At 50.1% G+C, this 18,783-nt stretch overlaps 1 protein-coding gene across 1 annotated transcript in view; it reads right to left on the bottom strand.

Moving 5' to 3' along the window:
* Positions 1 to 18,783, bottom strand: part of RIMBP2 (RIMS binding protein 2) — a 1,305,415-nt gene that overhangs the window by 285,276 nt on the left and 1,001,356 nt on the right. Inside the window, exon 16 of the mRNA XM_078668014.1 lies at positions 7,240 to 7,404. Coding sequence (XP_078524140.1) covers positions 7,240 to 7,404 — 165 coding nt within the window. The remainder of the gene's footprint in view (positions 1 to 7,239; positions 7,405 to 18,783) is intronic.

Below are 18,783 nucleotides of genomic sequence, written 5' to 3'. Positions count from 1 at the left end.
CCGCAGACAGCCACAAGGTGCACCTGATGTCCTGATCTTTCATCGTCTCTTCAGCCGAGGAGGCGTGAAGATGGGAGAAACCTGTCAGGAGAACCATCTCCTCGTTCAGATGGAACCAGCAGAGTCTGAGACAAAGGTAGGACCACCTTGGTGCTTTGAAGGAGTACTAAGGGCTGAGGGGCTTGGAGCTGGCTTGTGTACCTACACGTAGGAAACCTCAGATGACCTGAGGTCAATGCCTTCAAGAGTTTGTGCATTAGACGAGCGGAGACTGCGACGAGGTCTCAAGAGACGGGAGGTGCAAGACCGGGGGAACATAGACCCTAATGTCCAAAAAGAAGTCTTGCGTGCTTTCCGACGCACGTGTGCCACCAGCAGACGACACCAGAAGGGCTAGACATCATTCATAAGCAGGTCGAGGTTGTCTGCTAGTGACCAGTGTTTGCTTTTTGCTGCTGTACTGGTGAAGCCCCGTGTGCTCAAGTGGAGTAAAGCTAGATTTGGATCCAGCGTAAACCCCGTCCACCCCGACCGGAGAAAAGGAGAATAGAACAACGTCCAACCCAATGCTCGCAAATGCATTCTGCAGCACACATTGAAAGAGGAAAAAGCCTCAGAGGATTGTTTGGGGCACTAAAGATGCCGCTTGATGCACAAACAATCCTGCCTGTAATGCAGGCATCCTTGCAGCATGGTACAAGGGCGAGTACGTTGCCGCAAGGCCGCACGTTGTGCGCCAGCTCAGGTAGAGAGCTGAACAGCGCTATATCGGAGTAGATATGGAGTTCTACAGCTCTCTCCCGTTTACACAACCCAGCGCAGCACGTGTGCTTGCAGCCCTGCATTGCATGAACTTTTAGTAAATGTGTCCCAAATCCTCTAGGAAAACTGGGACAAAATTCAATGTTGATGTATTATTATTCTATTTCTGAAACAAATGTCAACCTGTCTTCTACACAATGCCTTGCTCGGGTATACGGCATCACAGAGAACAAACACTCATTTGAACGATCAGTGATTGACAGAAGGTGTAGACGGGGTGGGCGTATGGGGAGGCGGGGTTGACGTTTCCCCTGAGGTCTGGATGCCTTCATAAAGATTTCGTGGCATATTATCAAGTACGGCGACAACATTATCGCCACTTTAGAGGCAGGAAACTGCCACAAAAGCGGCGATAAAGGGCTTGATAATATGCCCTTGAGAATTCCAATAGAAGCCCATGTTCTGGTGTGAAGGACATCAAACCTGGGCTTCTATGGGAATTCACAAGGGCATATTATCAAGCCCATTATCGCCACTTTTGCGGCAGTTTCCTGCCACTAAAGCGGCAATAGTGTTATCGCCGTTCTTGATAATATGGCCCGACGACTTATGCCACAAAGGTGATGCTTTTAAAGAGCAGATAGTGCTGGATAGAGTCAGTCACTCGTCTGAAGCAGGGGCCTGAACCCAGTGAGCAAACCTGCAGGTCACATCTTTGAACCCAAGCTAGTTTGGCCTTTAATCCTAGGGATATCGAGAAATAGGTGTTATTGATTTTCGAAATAATAACATCTCTTATTGCAGTGCTAGAAAGCTTTATTTCCAGGGCGGCAGGCATTATATAAATTACACATTAATATTATTATCAAATTCTGTTCAGTCCGAAGGCCTGCCCGGAGTACCGTCATATTTGCATTTAAATGGATTTTGCGCCGAGCCCGCCCAGGCACTGGGGTCCGCGAGGACGTTGCTGAACGCATTAATTTTCAGGGGAGGGGGGCGCAGCTTCACCCCACAGCCGGCCCTACATGTGCCTTACAGTAAGTGCCTCCAATAAGGACCTAATTCACGCCTAATAGGCCCGACATCTGTTCGCCACCAATGGATAATGAACTCGATTTGTTGAAATTTGGTGACGAGGGGAGAGATGCTGTATAATTAGTTTGAAATGATGAGAGTAATAAATGTACAATTAGGCTGATTCTGTTCTGAAGATTCATGTAATAGGGCTCGAAAAAAGATCACTCACATGAGGCTTCTGGCACTACCTATAGTGGAGTTCAACCCAAGCTGGGCCCGCCCGGACAATTCAGTAGCATGCAGACTCTGTGACTACCACCAGGAATCCTGGTATCACTTGTTGTGTTGCTGCCCAAAGTTAGCCAGAGAGAGACAACGCTTGGTCATTCCAATTTGCAGAGCTCAGGGCCGCAACCGATGCTGCGAAATTTCGGACTTGTGTTTTACGTCTACAGCAAGTCAAACAGTAGCACGGCTGGGGAAATTTACAGACCTAATTTGTGCGGGACTGTCCGCAAACGCCGAGCTGCAAAAAGGAAACTGTAGGTCCGGACGGAGGAGAGAGGCGGATACACCTCCAATTTAAAAACATTTAATGCATTTTGTTTTTAACCCCTTCACTGCGGCGGCTATTCCGCCGCAGTGCTAAGGGGGCGGGGTGACGGAACCGCTCCGTCACCAGCGTCGGTTGAGCTATGCTGGTGACGGAGCGGTTCCGTCATGGCCCGCCCCGCTCAATAGAACCCTCAGCGCAGGCGCGGAATTTGCGCCGCGCATGAGCGTTCTATCGAGCGGGGCGGGCCATGACGGAACCGCTCCGTCATCAGCACAGCGCACCCGCAGCTGATGACGGAGCGGTTCCGTCATCAGCGTGCAAGGGGTTAAACTGCATAGTCAGAACATGACATTCTATGAAGGTTTTACGTTTAATTGACTGGAGAAAAAAGCCTAGGGAATACAACTTATGTTTCTTTTTTAAATAACTATTTTTATACAGTTAGTATATTGTAATGATTTTAAATAATTGAACAATAAAAGCTTTTTTCACTTTCACTTTCACTTTCATTTAATAGGGCGCAATGGATTCTTCGGGGGAGTTCAGTGAGATGCTGTCCGAAAAGTAAAGTAGAATGCCATATGAACATACCTATGGTGCAATGTTTTATACCAGACTAGCAGGTCTGGTATATAAAGCTCCGCCCCTGAGTCTTTTATCACAACATGTGATGCAGGAAATAAGCCAGCTCGAAAGATGTTTAGTTTTATTATGTGTTGTACTACAAACCTATCTACACGTCATCAGTCTTTAAGCATCTTTAATAAACCTCTTCTCTCTTTAGGTCTGGCTTGAGAACATGGCTGTCCCTAATACCTATTGTTACCAATTCTTCAAAATATAGGTAGAGTGAGATTTAGCTTCCGCCTAGAGAAGTATGTCTGTCTGTCTGTCTGTCTCTGTCTCTCCCTCTCTTCTTGCTGTTTACTCTTTGGTGTATCCAGTATTTGATGTGTGTTGGTGGTTGTGGGGAGCACCACTGGCACTTGCTTTTGGGGACCAGGGTTCTTTTTTAGTAGTCCCGCAGGCATCAGTCGTGGAGGTCCTTAGTCTCTCTCTCTCCTGTGCTTCCTTTCATGGCCCCTCCAGCTCCAGGCGTCACAATCCAGGTGACGCCATCCACGCGGCTCATTCACTACGCACCGGCCTCACATCCCATTGGTCAATTCACCTGGGATGGTTTTGGGGGGGAGGGGTCGCCATGGATTATAGCATACTTGGGGGCATATTACCAACAAGTAGCGATAATTATCGCTAAATAGGCTTAACATGGCTAAGAACTGGTCTGAAGCGAAACAAAAGGGGATGATGGACGGAGCGTTTGAGCAAATAAAACACTCGCCCCCAGTCAACTGATCTGGGTTTAATCCATCACCATTCTTTAGCCCACTCTGCCACCCCAGTTCAGACATGGCTATATGCAAATGAGTCTGACCCTGTGCCTTGTGGGAACAGTCCAGCCCGAACTGCCTAACCATGTCTTCCCTGGACAGGAAACAAGCATACTGGGACCGGTTTCGGATTCATAATCCTCATCAGCCAGGCTATCTTGAATCCAGTGGCCAAGTGAACAAGGGACTCACGTCTGAGCATACCCTGCCACACTTAGGGCGAACAAAGCAATACAAAAGGGGATGATGGACGGAGCGTTTGAACAAATCAAACACTCACCCCCAGTCAACTGATCTGGGTTTAATCCATCACCATTCTTTAGCTCACTTCACCACCCCAGCTCAGACATGGCCATATGCAAATCAGTCTGACCCTGTAGCTCATGGGAGCAGTCCAGCCCGAACTGCCAAGCCATGTCTTCCCTGGACCGGAAACAAGCATCCTGGGACCGGTTTCGGATTCATAATCCTCATCAGCCAGGCTATCTTGAACTGGTCTGGGCAGGTGTTAGTATTTGGAGATATTCGCGCTTAGCGCGAATATTTCCATCGCTACGCCTGCCTTGCTAATAGGCGTTAGCGACGTTAGCGACTGCTTTCAGTCGCTAACAGGTTGGGTACGCCCACTTTGCATGTCATTAGCGATAAACATCGCTGACATGCAAAGCTGGCCCCAAACCGCTCGCTATCGCCTAAAAACTGTCGCTAACATCAGTTAGCGACAGCTTGCTAATAGGGCGATAGAATTATCGCCGCTTAGCGGCCGTTTTTGATAATATGCCCCTTGGTGCCTTGTGAGCGAGGGCGCTGCATGTGTGTAGTATCTTCATGTTTTTGTTGTAGTGGGTGCTGTTTACTACCTCTCAACTGGGGGTTGGTCCGTTTGTGGCAGGAATTTGGGGTTTAGTCCCTATTTCCACATTTATACACGTTTGTTCTCCGTCCATGGGGTTATGCACATTATTCTTTCCTTTTCGTTTCTTTATTAAAGGAGGAGGATGGGTAATTCTTATGTATCTTCCCCCCTGGTGTGGTTTTGTTTCCTCGCGTGATGTGTTTTCTACTTTTGATCCCTGGGTTATGGACCATTTACTTTTGTGTATATTGTTGTTTATAGTTTTAAAGTTTAGTTTCATTATTCTTCTATTTTATAGGAAGGAGATAATGTAGTGTCTTCATATTTTGTTAATTATGCACTGTGTTATCGTGTTCCTAGCTGCTCGGCCAGTGCGAGTGTTCTGTGTGGAAGGTTGGAGTGTGGTCATGAGTGGAATGTTTGAGTGACTGGGTGTGAGTGATGCCAGTTGCTGGATGTGACTGAGCAGCTAGCACGCTGCTCCTGGTGGGGCTGCTCTACAGAGCTTAACTCCTGCTTTGTGCAACTTGAATTACCCTACTTAAACTATGTCTAACAGCGTGGACTACGTTACTACAATGTGTTTCTAGCTGAGGATATATTTGGCACTATCACCCCTCACTCCAGCACCCAGATGTCAAGAAGCACTTCAAGGAGCTACTTGTGAGCACGTGCCGCTGTCCCGGGGTACACGCAGTAGTGAGGCCAGGACCTGTGATATTAAGAACACAGGGGCTCATTTACAAGTCGTGTACACGGCCGAAACGTCACTTTTTGTGATGTTCCGGTGGTGCACAGGGCTTGGCCATATCTACAGGGCCACGTAAAGCCACCCTGCATGGCTTATCATGGCCTTGTAGATATGGAGTGATGCAGCGCAAGTGGCTGCGTTGCCTCACACTATGAAGGGAAGGTATACCATGGGCATTATGGTGGGTGTTCCCATGTAACACCCAAGTCATTCGACACATTAACTGATTTATAAAATTCTATGAACCTAGGAATGCCTCAAGAGGCTACACCTCCCCGGTGGAGGCGTAGGGGAGGCCCAACGGGGAGAAATAACATTATTATTTCCCCTTTATATGTGTGCAACATTCTGCAGCGCACGTAGGAAGAGGAAATCGCCTCCATTGATTTATTTTGTGCAAGACGGTGTCCCTTCCTGCACAAAAGCTGTCATCCCTACAACGCAGACACCCTTGCACCAGGGTGACTATGTTGCCATAAGGCAGCCCTTTGAGCGCCACTGCAGGGAGAAAGGACAAGAATGCGGCACATCTTATAGATACGCAGCATTCCTGGTCTTTTATTTTGACGTAGGTCAAAATATTGTAAATGAGGCCCTCACTGTTTATGGAGCAAAACTAGCTTGTGGGCAATGGAGCGTTTAAGACCATGTATATTAACCCCTTCGATGCTGATGACGAGCTCAGCTCGTCATGAGGTACGCCTGTCGTACGCTGATGACGAGCTGAGCTCGTCATGTAACGCGGCTTTTTCAAAAACGCAGCGCACAGCGGGAAAACCGCTAGCGTGCATGCGGTTAAAGTCATCAATTTTAAGTATTTTGATACATTTAACAATTGCAACATTAGTGACAGAGAAAATCTGCAGTTTTGCGGTCATGTTTTTAAATGAAATGCACTAATGTTTGTATTGCTCGATGTACTTCTTCGTGTGGCTCTCCTTCTGCATTGTAGAAAATCAAATAATTCAACAGGCATATATTATTAAAAAGCAAACCTTAGTGAAGGTTAAGGGGGCATGTCTACGCATCACATTAGTACCAGCCACTCGCTCACAAATCAGGCGTGTGCATGACAGGAGATCGAATCGCATCTCATTAAGGTTTGAGTGCAGCAGACAAAGGGTTAATGGAGGCACCAACCCCCCTCTGCTTTCTTGTGGGGTGAAAGCAGCCAGGGCATTAGAGGGTTCCTTGTGAAGAGACACTGATGTGTGAGTGATAGAGATGAAGGGCTGGCCTCCACTAACAGGGTCAGGAAGAATGCTTTCTGGAACCCCACACTCCCACTGCCCCCTCCACCGAGGCATTACTTACAATAAGCAGCAAAGCAGTGACTAATCAAAGGGAAAGAAGGGACTCGCTGTGAGGAAGGCATACGGGGGCCGATTCACAGAACTAATCTGACAAAATCCTAAACTTACTACTTTTGGTATTCACAGAAGGCATTTAGTAGTCTTAAGTTAGGATTTTGTCTTAAGTTAGGATTTTGTCTTAATTTAGGATTTTATCTTAAGTTAGGATTTTGTCTGAAATTAGGATTTTGTCTTAAGTTAAACTTAAGTTTGTCTTAAGACAAAATCCTAACTTAAGACAAAATCATAATTTAAGACTACTAAATGCCTTCTGTGAATACCAAAAGTAGTAAGTTTAGGATTTTGTCTCAGATTAGTTCTGTGAATCGCCCCCTTATACACTAAACTTCCCCTTGTCTCTCCTTTTGAATGTGTTTTTGATGTTTTGCTTTTAAACATTGCAGTTACTTCTTTTTATTAAAAGTTTGACCTGCTCACTTTGAAAACATCAGTGGTGTTTTTTGTCTGGTGTTCACACTCGGCTCTGGCAGCCAGGGTTGTGATTAACTCCATCTCACAGGGACACTGCACAGCAGCAGGGCCTGCATTACCTGTTTGCCCAGCTCCGAGCCCTTCAAGAACTCATCCACCGAGGCCCCTTTCCTCTTTGTGTGTGGGGAGTCGTAGCCATCTTCCTCTTCCTCGTCCTCCTCTTCGTCGGAGTTTGCGTAGTGCACAGCACTGCTCCGCTCACTGAATATGGTTCTCCTCTCCATCTGGAAACAAAACAAGTGTGAACCAAATCAGACATCATAGGAACAACCTTCGCCCTTGGACATTGCACCAACATCAGCTCCGCTAAAGGAGCTAGAAAAACAGTGCAATCCAGGCCTTCAAAAACAGTATTTAAAGACAGAGCCTGAAGAACAGTGTTGACTAACAGAGCCGCAACTGAGCTGTTACAACATTGTCTACTAATAGAATTGGTAGAACAGTATCTACTAGCTGAGCTGTTAGAATAGAATCCATTACCTGAGCTATTAGAACAGAATCTACCAACAACTGTTAGAACAGTATTCACTAACAGAGCTGTTACATAGTTTCTACTAACACAGGTGTTACACAATATCTAACAGCTATTACACGGTGCTAACAGCTGTTAGAACAGTATCTACTAACAGAGCTGTTAGACCAGTATCTACTAACAGCTGTTAGAGCAGTATCTACTCACTGAGATATTTGAACAGTATCTACTAACATGTGTTAAAACAGTATCTGATAACAGAGCTGTTACACAGTATCTAACAGACCTGTTACAGTGGTATCTACTAACAGATCTGCTACAAAAATATCTAATATTGGAGCTCTTAGAGACATATCTACTAAAAAGGCTGTTAGAACACTATGCATTACCTGAGCTGTTAGATCAGTGTCTACCAACTGAACTGTTAGAACAGTATCAACTAATTAATAGAGCTGTTAGAACAGTATCTACTAACTGAACTGTTAGAAAAGTATCCATTCATTAAGCTGTTGGAACAGTATCTACTAACAGCTATTAGAACAATATTTACTAACTGAGGTATTAGTGCAGTATCTAATAACAAAGCTGTTAGAACAGTGTCTACTAACTGAGCTGTTAGAATAGAGTCCATTAACTGAGCTATTAGAACAGTATGTACTAACTGAGCTATTAGAAACTGAGCTATTAGAACAGTATTTACTAACAACTGTTAGAACAGTATCTATTAACTGAGCTGTTAGAATAGTATCCACTAACTGAGCTATTAGAGCAGTATCTACTAACAGCTGTTAGGACAGTATCTATTAACAAAGCTGTTAGAACAGTATCTACTAATAGAGCTGTTAGAACAGTATCTGCTAACAGCTGTTAGAACAGTATCTACTAACCAATCAATCAATCAATCAGAGCATTTATATAGCGCACTACTCACCCGGAGGGTCTCAAGGCGCTGGGGGGAGGGGGTTCGCTACTGCTCGAACAGCCAGGTCTTGAGCTGCTTCCTGAAGGCGAGGTGGTCCTGGGTCAGGCGGAGGTGGGTCGGAAGGGAGTTCCAAGTCTTGGCCGCCAGGTAGGAGAAGGACCTTCCTCCTGTGGTGGCTCTTCGGATGCAGGGGACGGCGGCGAGGGCGTGGCTGGTCGATCGAAGCTGGCGTTTGGGAGCGTAGAAGTTGAGGCGGCTGTTGAGGTGTCCTGGGCCTTGGTTGTGTAGGGCCTTGTGTGCGTGGGTGAGGAGCCGGAAGGTGATTCTCTTGTTGACCGGGAGCCAGTGCAGGTCTCTCAGGTGTCCGGAGATGTGGCTGCGGCGGGGGATGTCCAGGATGAGCCGTGCTGAGGTGTTCTGGATCCGCTGGAGTCTCTTCTGGAGATTGGCGGTGGTTCCGGCGTAGAGGGAGTTGCCATAGTCCAGACGGCTGGTGACGAGGGCCTGGGTGACCGTCTTCCTGGTCTCGGTGAGGATCCATCGGAAGATCTTACGTAGCATGCGCAGGATGTTGAAGCACGACGAGGAGACGGCGTTGACTTGTCTGGTCATGGAGAGGGAGGAGTCCAGGATGAAGCCCAGGTTGCGTGCGTGGTCTGTTGGTTTGGGTGCGCTGCCCAGGGCGGGGGGCCACCAGGAGTCGTCCCAGGCGGAGGGTGAGGATCCCAGGATGAGGACTTCCGTCTTGTCCGAGTTCAGTTTCAGGCGGCTGTTCGACATCCATGTGGCTACGTCTGTCATCCCTTCGTGCAGGTTGGCTTTGGCGGTGGCGGGGTCGTTAGTGAGGGAGAGGATCAGCTGGGTGTCGTCGGCGTAGGAGATGATGTTCAGGTTGTGCTGGCGTGCGATGGCTGCGAGGGGGCTCATGTATACGTTGAAGAGTGTTGGGCTGAGCGAGGAGCCTTGAGGAACGCCGCAGATGACTTCGGTGGCCTCCGATCTGAACGGGGGGAGGCGGACTCTCTGTGTCCTTCAGGCGAGGAAGGAGGTGATCCACTCCAGTGCCTTCTCCTGGATTCCGACGGTGCTGAGGCGCTGTACTAGGGTATGGTGGCAGACAGTGTCGAAGGCCGCGGAGAGGTCCAGGAGGATGAGGGCCGCTGTTTCTCCGTTGTCAAGCAGGGCTCGGATGTCATCGGTAGCTGCGATCAGGGCGGTCTCGGTGCTGTGGTTGGCCCGGAAGCCAGACTGCGAGAGGTCGAGGGAGCCGTTCGTCTCGAGGAAGGCAGCCAGTTGCTTGTTGACGGTCTTCTCGATGACTTTTGCCGGAAACGGGAGCAGCGAGATGGGGCGGTAGTTCTTGAGGTCGGTTGGGTCTGCTGAAGGTTTCTTGAGTAGAGCGCTGAGTTCGGCGTGCTTCCAGCTCTCCGGGAAGGTGGCGATGTCGAAGGAGGTGTTGATGATGTCCCGCAGGTGGGGTGCGATGACAGCATCGGCCTTGTTGAAGACGTGGTGAGGGCAGGGGTCTGTCGGAGATCCGGAGTGGATGGAGTTCATCGTGCGGATGGTGTCTTCGGTGCTGATCGGGGTCCAGGCGCGGAGGGTGGTGGTGGGGGGCGGTGGTTCGGTCGTGGCGTGCGTCGGTTGAGTGCTGAAGCTGTTGTGTATGTCCGCGATCTTGTTGTGGAAGTAGGAGGCGAGGGAATTGCAGAGGTCTTGCGAAGGGGTGATGTCGTTGTTTCCGGCGTTGGGGTTGGAGAGCTCTTTCACGATGTTGAAGAGTTCCTTGCTGTTGTGTGCGTTGTTGTCCAGTCGTTCCTTGAATGCGGTTTTCTTGGTGGCGTGGATCAGCTGGTGGTGTTTTCGGGTGGCGAGCTTAAGGGCAGTCATGTTGTCCGGTGTTGGGTCTCTGCGCCAGGTTTTCTCAAGTGCTCTGCAGTTCTTCTTGGAGCTCTTGAGTTCGTCGTTAAACCATGGGGCTTTCTTTCTGCCGGGTCTGCTCGGCGGGGTCTTCAGCGGGGCGAGGTCGCCTGCGCAGTCGCTGATCCATTTCGTGAGGTTGGTGGCTGCTTGGCTGGGGTTGGTTGTGCTGGTGGGAGGGTTCTTGCTCAGGGAAGTAGCGAGCTGGTCTGTAGTGATCTTGTTCCAGCTTCTGCGGGGAGCCTGTTGCTGGTGATGGTGGAGCGTGGTCCTTCTGAAGCTGAAGTGGACGCAGCTGTGGTCCGTCCAGTGGAGTCCCGTGGCGTGGCTGAAGGCGATGTCCTTGCTGGAAGAGAAGATCGGGTCGAGTGTGTGTCCGGCATAGTGGGTGGGGGTAGTCACCAGTTGCTTGAGTCCGAGGTTGGCGAGGTTGTCCAGCAGGGTGGTGGTGTTGCGGTCGTTGTTGTTCTCCAGGTGGAAGTTGAGGTCCCCGAGGAGGATGTAGTCGGCGGAGGGGAGGGCGTGTGGGCTGATGAAGTCGGTGATGTCCTCGCTGAATTGTGTGCGTGGTCCCGGGGGTCTGTAGATGCGGGTGCCTCTGAGGGTGGTCTTGGGGTTGGTGTGGATCTGGAAGTGCAGGTGTTCGGCGGGTGCGAGGGTGTCGTCGGTGTTGGTCGTGATGCGGATGGTGTTCCTGTGGATGATGGCGATGCCTCCTCCTGTCTGGTTGACGCGGTCTCTCCGGATGATCTTGTAGCCTTCTGGGATGGCGATGGCGATGTCGGGCGCTGAGGAGGCGTTCATTCAGGTTTCCGTGATGAAGGCGACGTCTGGGTCTGTGGTGTCGAGCAGGTTCCATAGCTCGACGGCGTGTCTGTGGACGGAGCGGGTGTTGAGCAGGATGCACTTCAGGTGGGTGCTGCTGGTGTTTGGCTTGGTGGGTGTGTTGAAAGTAGGCTGAAACCGTCAACATTATCGGCGCCCTCTTGCTCTCCTTAACCTTTTTGTGCGCGTAAAACAGCCGCCATCTTGAACACCATGGCTTCCCTGCTCCCGCCGAGAGCCAGCGCGCCTCTCTCCCACTCCTAACTTCGCCGGCATCCCCCGCATACTGACAACCCCCCCTGCCTGCACCTGCCGCGAATCATAAAACCCCTCTTCAGCGCTGCTCTGCCCCAGACCCTCGTCCTGTTCCCAGCGCGACACCTCCCCTCTTCCCATTTATGATCCCCGGCCCTTTGATGCAAACCCCATTTCCCCGTGTGCCCGTTTGTCTTCCCCGTTCCCAGGCCGACACCCAGCTCTGCCGATACCAATCCCTTGCCCCTCCCCGTACAATAGAAAGCTTCCCTCCTCAAAGGACCCCCGAGATGATCAAAGCCCCCCCCCCCCATCCCACGAGATCCGATCGAAACCCACACACTCCGTGGATCGGCGGAATATCCAGCTGCGCGATGATCATCACCTGTTGTGAACGGGGCGGGGACTTCCACTGTAATCTTGCGTGGGAACGGGCTGGGAAGGGGGGGATTCTAAGGATGTCTTTCCGTACATCAAAGTATCGACGAAAATGTGTTACATGCAATAAACAGATAAACGTGTGTATAAGAGGCCAGGCCTCAGGGATGCAGTTAGAGCACCTCAGAACGATACCTTCTGTCCGTTTCGTTGTGTTCTCCTCCGGAGAGAATAAAATCCTTGTTTCCTGCCTTCCAGTCTCCAGCGCCTGCCTCTTCAATAGTTTAACTTCTTTGTGGGTTCAAGAGGCGACACCGCCGGGCAAATACTTAAGGATCTTATATTCTGGTTGGTAGTGCCCCCCAATTTAGTTTCTACAATTGGCGTCCCAAGCGTGGGGCCCATCAGCGACCCATGGATCCAGTGGGAGAGGTCCTGACGACAAAGTGAACGACTGCAACGATCGGGAACGCGTCTGTCCGATAGACCCTCGTCTGACAGCCGATCATCCGAACTTCACTGGTTCCGAACAGACCTCTCTCGAGTGATCTACGGTCCTGACTGGGAACCATCAGGAGTGCCGCGAGGATAACGAAGAAGAGAGGACGATCGGGCGCTGGATTCGGAAGACAGGAAACTGTCCATGCGGTCCGGGTAAGGTCGTGTAACCACGACAAGTCGCGAAATATTTGCTTGATTGCTTGTTTGTTTAAAAATACTAGTATTGCTCTTTTTATTTATTTGGAGATTCACTGTCTGCAAACGGAGAAACAACGGGCTCTCTCTTTGCAAACAGTGGAGGATAGGTAGGGCAGCAGCCGTGCTTATTTTTTCTCCCCCACTCAATAATCACTTGAAACTGAACTGTTGTTCGCAAAACTATTGTTTCCTGGAGATTCCCTGTCTGCAAACAGGGAAGAGACCACCCTTTTTGCAGATAGTGAAAAGGGTAGGTAACGCAAATTTTTGCGGACCTACTCATTCTCCCCATTGTTATTTATTGGTCTTTTGTTATTTTGATCCATGAGGTATTCACTGCCTGCAAACAACGTAGAATAGAAATATTCTGTCCCGTCTTTGCACCTAGTGATAAGATAGGCAGTGCTGACTTTTTAGTCCCTCGTTACGAGCCGTCATGTCTGTCTTCTCCCCACTGATTGGTAGCCTGTTTAGCCCGGACCGCTTATTAGAGATGGACCATCCAGCCCCACTGGAAGGCACCCCTAATAAGGACATGTTCATGAAGCATGGATTGACCGCTATAGCCTATAGTAGACTATGGCATAAATATACAAAAAAGGGTCAAGAAAGTCAATGGCCCCTGATAGGATCCTTCGATGATGATAAAATAAAAACGCTAGAAACTGCCCTGGGTAAAAACAAGACAACACCTACTATGCTTGACAGCTTCGGCATGTGGCGAAAAGAAACTGAACAACGTAAAAAGAAAACTGAGAGTAGGTTGGAAAAAGAGCTGCGAAAAGCAGCCCACATAGCTGCTCAGAAACTAGAAAAAGAGATAAAAGAAAGAGAGAAAGCTAAACAGAAACTAGAAATGGAAACGCCAAGCCAGTGTCCGGTTAGAACCCCCTCCATGCTCTACCCTGATTTACCCTCGAAACGACAAGCCAATGAGGACCTGCTGTTAGGTCCTCCTATCATCTACATGCCCCCTCCATATGCCCCTTCTCAACCCGTGGCGCAGCACGCGCCACCCCCAGGTACAAACGAAGGTACCGCCACAGCGTCGGCCCCAATGGCCTCTGTGCCAGCCGAACCCCTTGTGTTAAAACCCGCATCAATAACGACGTTAGACGACCATGAGACTCGAGGGGCTGGCCCTGCAAGAACAAACAGACTAGACAAAGATGAGCGAGCGGGGATCGACAAAATAGCAAGGACACTGGTAGAAAGGAAGGATGATGAAGAGTACATCACAGATATGTTCAGCTCGTATACAGGGAGTCACAGACGACATTTTACCGTACGACTGTGTTATCATGTCTTGAATGCATACGAGGACCGATATCGAGACAAAGGTCCCGAGAGCCTAAGGACTCTGTACCGGAAGGTCGATATCGGGGATGAGGGCGAGTGTGATGTGTCGGACCTCCTTACGCGTACGCTTGAGGTTTTCCGCCACCTCACTGAACGAAAGCCGGGAGCAAAATCCGCAACCTCTGTAGTGACCGAACCACCAACCGAGCAATCTAACACCATGATGCCAATACGTGAGGCTGCCCCTTACTGGGTTCCTCCTAGGGGTACAGGGACTCACGATGATGCAAACAACCAAGATGCGAAGGGAAGGGTAGTGTACAATTGGGTCTACCAGCCGTGGGACCGGCAAGAGATACTGACATTCCGGAAATCTCTACCCGACCTACGTAAAAACCCCACTGCCTTCTATACTGAATTGGGTACAGCCCTGGGTTCAACGATCATGACCCTGGCTGACATCGACTTGTTCTTCGGGTTATGTCTACCAGCTGATGTGTGGAAGCAAATCCGGAAAGTCGACCACCTTGAGCTGTTTGGACATACCTGGTCACAACTCGATGACCTGGACAAACAACGGGGACCAGGACAAAAGCCGTTGAAATCCATTCTAGACCTCCCAGATAAAATCGTAGAGAAATTAAAAACCCTAATCCCAGAAAAGAAAGTGGACTGGTCGATAGTAACAGCCTGTCGCCAAAAACCCCAGGAGGATGTATCGGAATACTTCTCCCGGTTTGAAACGGTGTTCTCCGATTACAGCGGCCAGGACATGACCACTGCAACCGGACACCATCTGTTTGTCCAGAATTATGTTAAGGGCCTATCATCGGAAATCTCCCAGAAACTACAGGCCAGCGAGAGTAGTTGGGCAGCCTCCAAACCTACCGCGATTCTCCAAATGGCCCAATATTATGAGCATCAGAAAAATGAAAACGATAGGGCGACAGAGAAAAAGAAGAAAGACTTAAAAGAGAGGGTGATGATTGCCAAACTGCAGGGGGTGACTATAGGACGAGACCAATACCGAGGAAACTACCAGACAAACGTCCCTAAGACTACATTTCCCCAGGACCGCACTCTGACTTCCTACAGTGGACGCACAGACCTTAGAGAAGACCAGTGCGCTTTCTGCAAAGGGACTGGCCATTGGAAATCCCAGTGCCCAGTTCTTCTGGAAATGATCAGAAGCAAAGACCCCAGGGATGTAACAAACGGACCGAGACCTAAGGGACAACAACGAGGACCCCCAAATGACGCGACTAATGACAGATCAAGCAGACCAAATACGTTCGATCGACCCCGACAGAACCAATATCAACAATCTGACTATGACGACGCTCACACCTTCGCATAGGACAGCCAAGGGCGAGGGAGGGATCCAGTCGAGCTCTATGTTGACCAGCAGGGCCCTTACGTCACTGCTAAGGTCCTGGGTACCAAGTCTCCATTTCTGGTAGACACTGGCGCAACACGTAGTGCGTTATCTAAACGACTGATTCCAAGGGCACCCTTGTCTGGCTCACTCATAACATCGACAGGTTTCGATGGAACGCCCTCCACCAACCCTTTGTCTGCCCCGATTCTCTTTGACGTAGAAAACAACACCACCGACACCACGTTCTTGCTTTCCTCCAATAGCCCTGACGCCATTATGGGACTTGACTTACTGAAACACTTCCGAGCGACGATTAGGTGTTCTCAAGATGGAGTTCGAGTGTTTCTTTACGACAACCCCGTTCTGCTTAGACATTGTTCCCCCCGACACATGTTTTCCATCACCGACGTTGACGCGTCCCTGCTTGACACTCTACCTCCGTATCTGTGGGCCAAAGCGGATTCGGACGTAGGGCGTATGTTAATTGACCCAGTGCACATTACTGTCCGACCAGACGCAACACTCCCAAAACTCCCACAATATCGGATATCGCCAGAGGGCGAGAAGGCATTGGTAATGATTATCCAGTCACTGATAGACGCAGGAGTGGTAGAGGAAGTGGTTAGCAACGTTTGCAACAGCCCTATCTTGCCCATTATCAAGAAGCAGGGAGAGGGAGATGAGAAAGCATACCGTTTCATCATCGACCTCCGAGAGATCAACAAAGTGGTGGTACCCCAGTACCCTGTGGTCTCAGACATCACCACCATCCTGACCTTGATTCCATCCACTGCCACCACCTTTTCCGTCATCGACCTCAAGAACGCATTCTTCTCCATCCCCATCCACCCGGACAGCCGATATCTCTTCGGCTTTACCCTAAAAGCCCGCTCATATAGGTTTTGCCGAGCTCCTCAAGGCTACACGGAAAGCCCTAGCATCTACAGCCAGGCCCTCAAAAGACAACTAGACCAAGTCCAGTTACCCGACGGGGTGGTGCTGGTACAATATGTCGATGACATCCTTTTGGCAGCCGACACCACCCCTCTAGCGGTCACCGCCACCATTCAACTCTTGCACTTCCTTGCGGGAAATGGCCACAAGGTCTCCAAGAAGAAGTTGCAATTCTGCCTACCCCAGGTCACTTACCTAGGCCACCTTTTGTCCAAAGATGGAAGAAAACTCACCCCTGATCGAATCCAAACCGTTCTAGATACCCCTGTCCCTAAAACCCAGAAGCAGGTTCGCTCCCTATTAGGCCTCACCTCCTTCTGCCGACAATGGTTACCAAACTTCAGCCTCGTTGTAAAACCACTGCTTTCTCTGCTAAACAAAGACGTCCCTTCCCCACTCCCTTGGACCCCTGAGTGTCAAACTTCCTTCACAGAACTGCGAGATGCCCTTTGCTCAGCCCCTGTCCTGGGTACCCCTGATTACAAAAAGCCCTTCTCCCTTTACACTCACGAAAGGGAGGGGTGCGCTTTATCTGTCCTGACCCAGGCCATCGGCCCTAAGCAACGACCGTGCGCTTACTTCTCTGCCACTCTTGACCCTGTCGCCAGAGCCTTGCCTGCCTGCCTTCGAGCTGTAGCTGCTGCTGCAGTCTCTATCCGACAGAGTGAGGGGATTGTGCTCTCGAATTCCCTCACGGTACTGGTACCCCATGCAGTCGACACCCTCCTGAACCAAACCAAGACACAACATCTGACGAGTGCACGACTGACTGGATACGAACTGACCTTGCTTGCCCCCCATATCACCCTGAAAAGATGCACCACACTGAACCCAGCAACTCTGTTACCCTTGCCAGAGAACGATCCCAATGTGCATCCCGTACATGACTGCGTGACTCTTACGGACGAACAGACCAGGAGTAGGGTCGATCTCAGAGACACAGCTTTCCCTGACCCCGACGGGGAGTTGTGGGTGGACGGTTCTTGCATCAAACTCTCCGACGGTACCACTTCCGCTGCCTATGCAGTCACCACGGCTCGAACTGTAGTAGAAACAGCCCGCATCACCCAGCGATCTGCCCAGGCAGCGGAACTGATTGCTTTGACGCGAGCCTGCATCCTGGCAACAGGAACCACAGCGAACATTTACACTGACAGCCAGTATGCCTTCGGGGTGGTTCACCATTTTGGGCTCCTCTGGAGGGAGAGAGGATACTTGACCTCACACGGCACACCCATTTTGCACGGGGATTTAGTCTCCGCCTTAATCGAAGCTGTCCTCCTCCCCAACAAACTTGCCGTTATCAAATGCCAGGCACACAAGAAAGTAACAGACATTATTGGACAGGGAAATGCACTAGCCGACATCACCGCCCGAACGACAGCTGAAAATAGAACGACAACACATATGTACGTGACCAGGTCACAAGCAGAAAACTGGACTGACGCCAAGGACACAATTAGAGACATACAAACGACTAGCACACAACACGAATTGACTGAATGGACACGGGTGGGATTGAAAGACGATGAAGGCTGCTGGCGGACAAAAGACACGAACAGATGGTTGCTACCTGATTCGTACTTGATTCCCATATTAACCATGGCACACTCCCCTGCCCACATAGGATCAGCCCCCATGATCGAACTTGTCTCCAGGGTTTGGCACAATGACAAGATCCCAGATTCCGCCAAACGCCTGGTCCAACAATGCTTAATATGCCTGCAACACAACCCCGGGAAAGGAACTGTAGTACCCCGGGGGGGATTTGGGGTCCCAAACCACCCATTTGAAGTCCTGCAGATGGACTACATCCAGCTAGACAGATGCCAAGGCCTGAAATATGTACTCGTCGTGGTGTGCGCATTTAGCAAATGGGTGGAAGCATATCCAACCCGTGACAACACCGCTATGGCCACTGCAAAGGTTCTGTTAAAGGAGTTTTTCCCCCGTTATGGCCTCTGTCGTGTTTTATGGAGTGATAATGGCCCCCACTTTGTAGCCCAAGTTATCCAGCTCATCTTAAATGGGCTGGGTATCAAACAGAAATTCCACGCAGTCTTCCACCCTCAATCTGCTGGGCTTGTCGAACGACACAATGCCACACTAAAGCTTAAACTGGCCAAAATAGTGGCTACGACGGGCCTGAAATGGCCAGACGCCCTCCCATTGGCATTGCTATCAATGCGCTCTACCCCCACCCGACATCACTTAACCCCTTATGAAGTTGTTTTCGGTCGACCCATGAGCGTCTGGTCTGCCCCGAAACCAACTTCCATTCATGACGTTCCGGATGTCCTGATGTCTGATTATCTGTACAAATTGACTGAAACTTTGTCTGTCCTTCATCAGCAGGTGCAGCAGGCCATCCCCGATGCTTCCAGGGGTCCGGGTCACGCCATCCAGCCGGGGGACTTCGTGCTGATTCGAAATTTTCAGCGATCAAAGAGTTTGGAACCCCGGTGGACGGGCCCCTGGCAAGTGCTGATCACCACTCGGAC

The sequence above is a fragment of the Lissotriton helveticus genome, chromosome 11 (genome assembly GCF_964261635.1).
Source record: "Lissotriton helveticus chromosome 11, aLisHel1.1, whole genome shotgun sequence".
NCBI classification, from domain to species: domain Eukaryota; kingdom Metazoa; phylum Chordata; class Amphibia; order Caudata; family Salamandridae; genus Lissotriton; species Lissotriton helveticus.
This window is presented reverse-complemented; position numbering and strand designations above follow the sequence as displayed.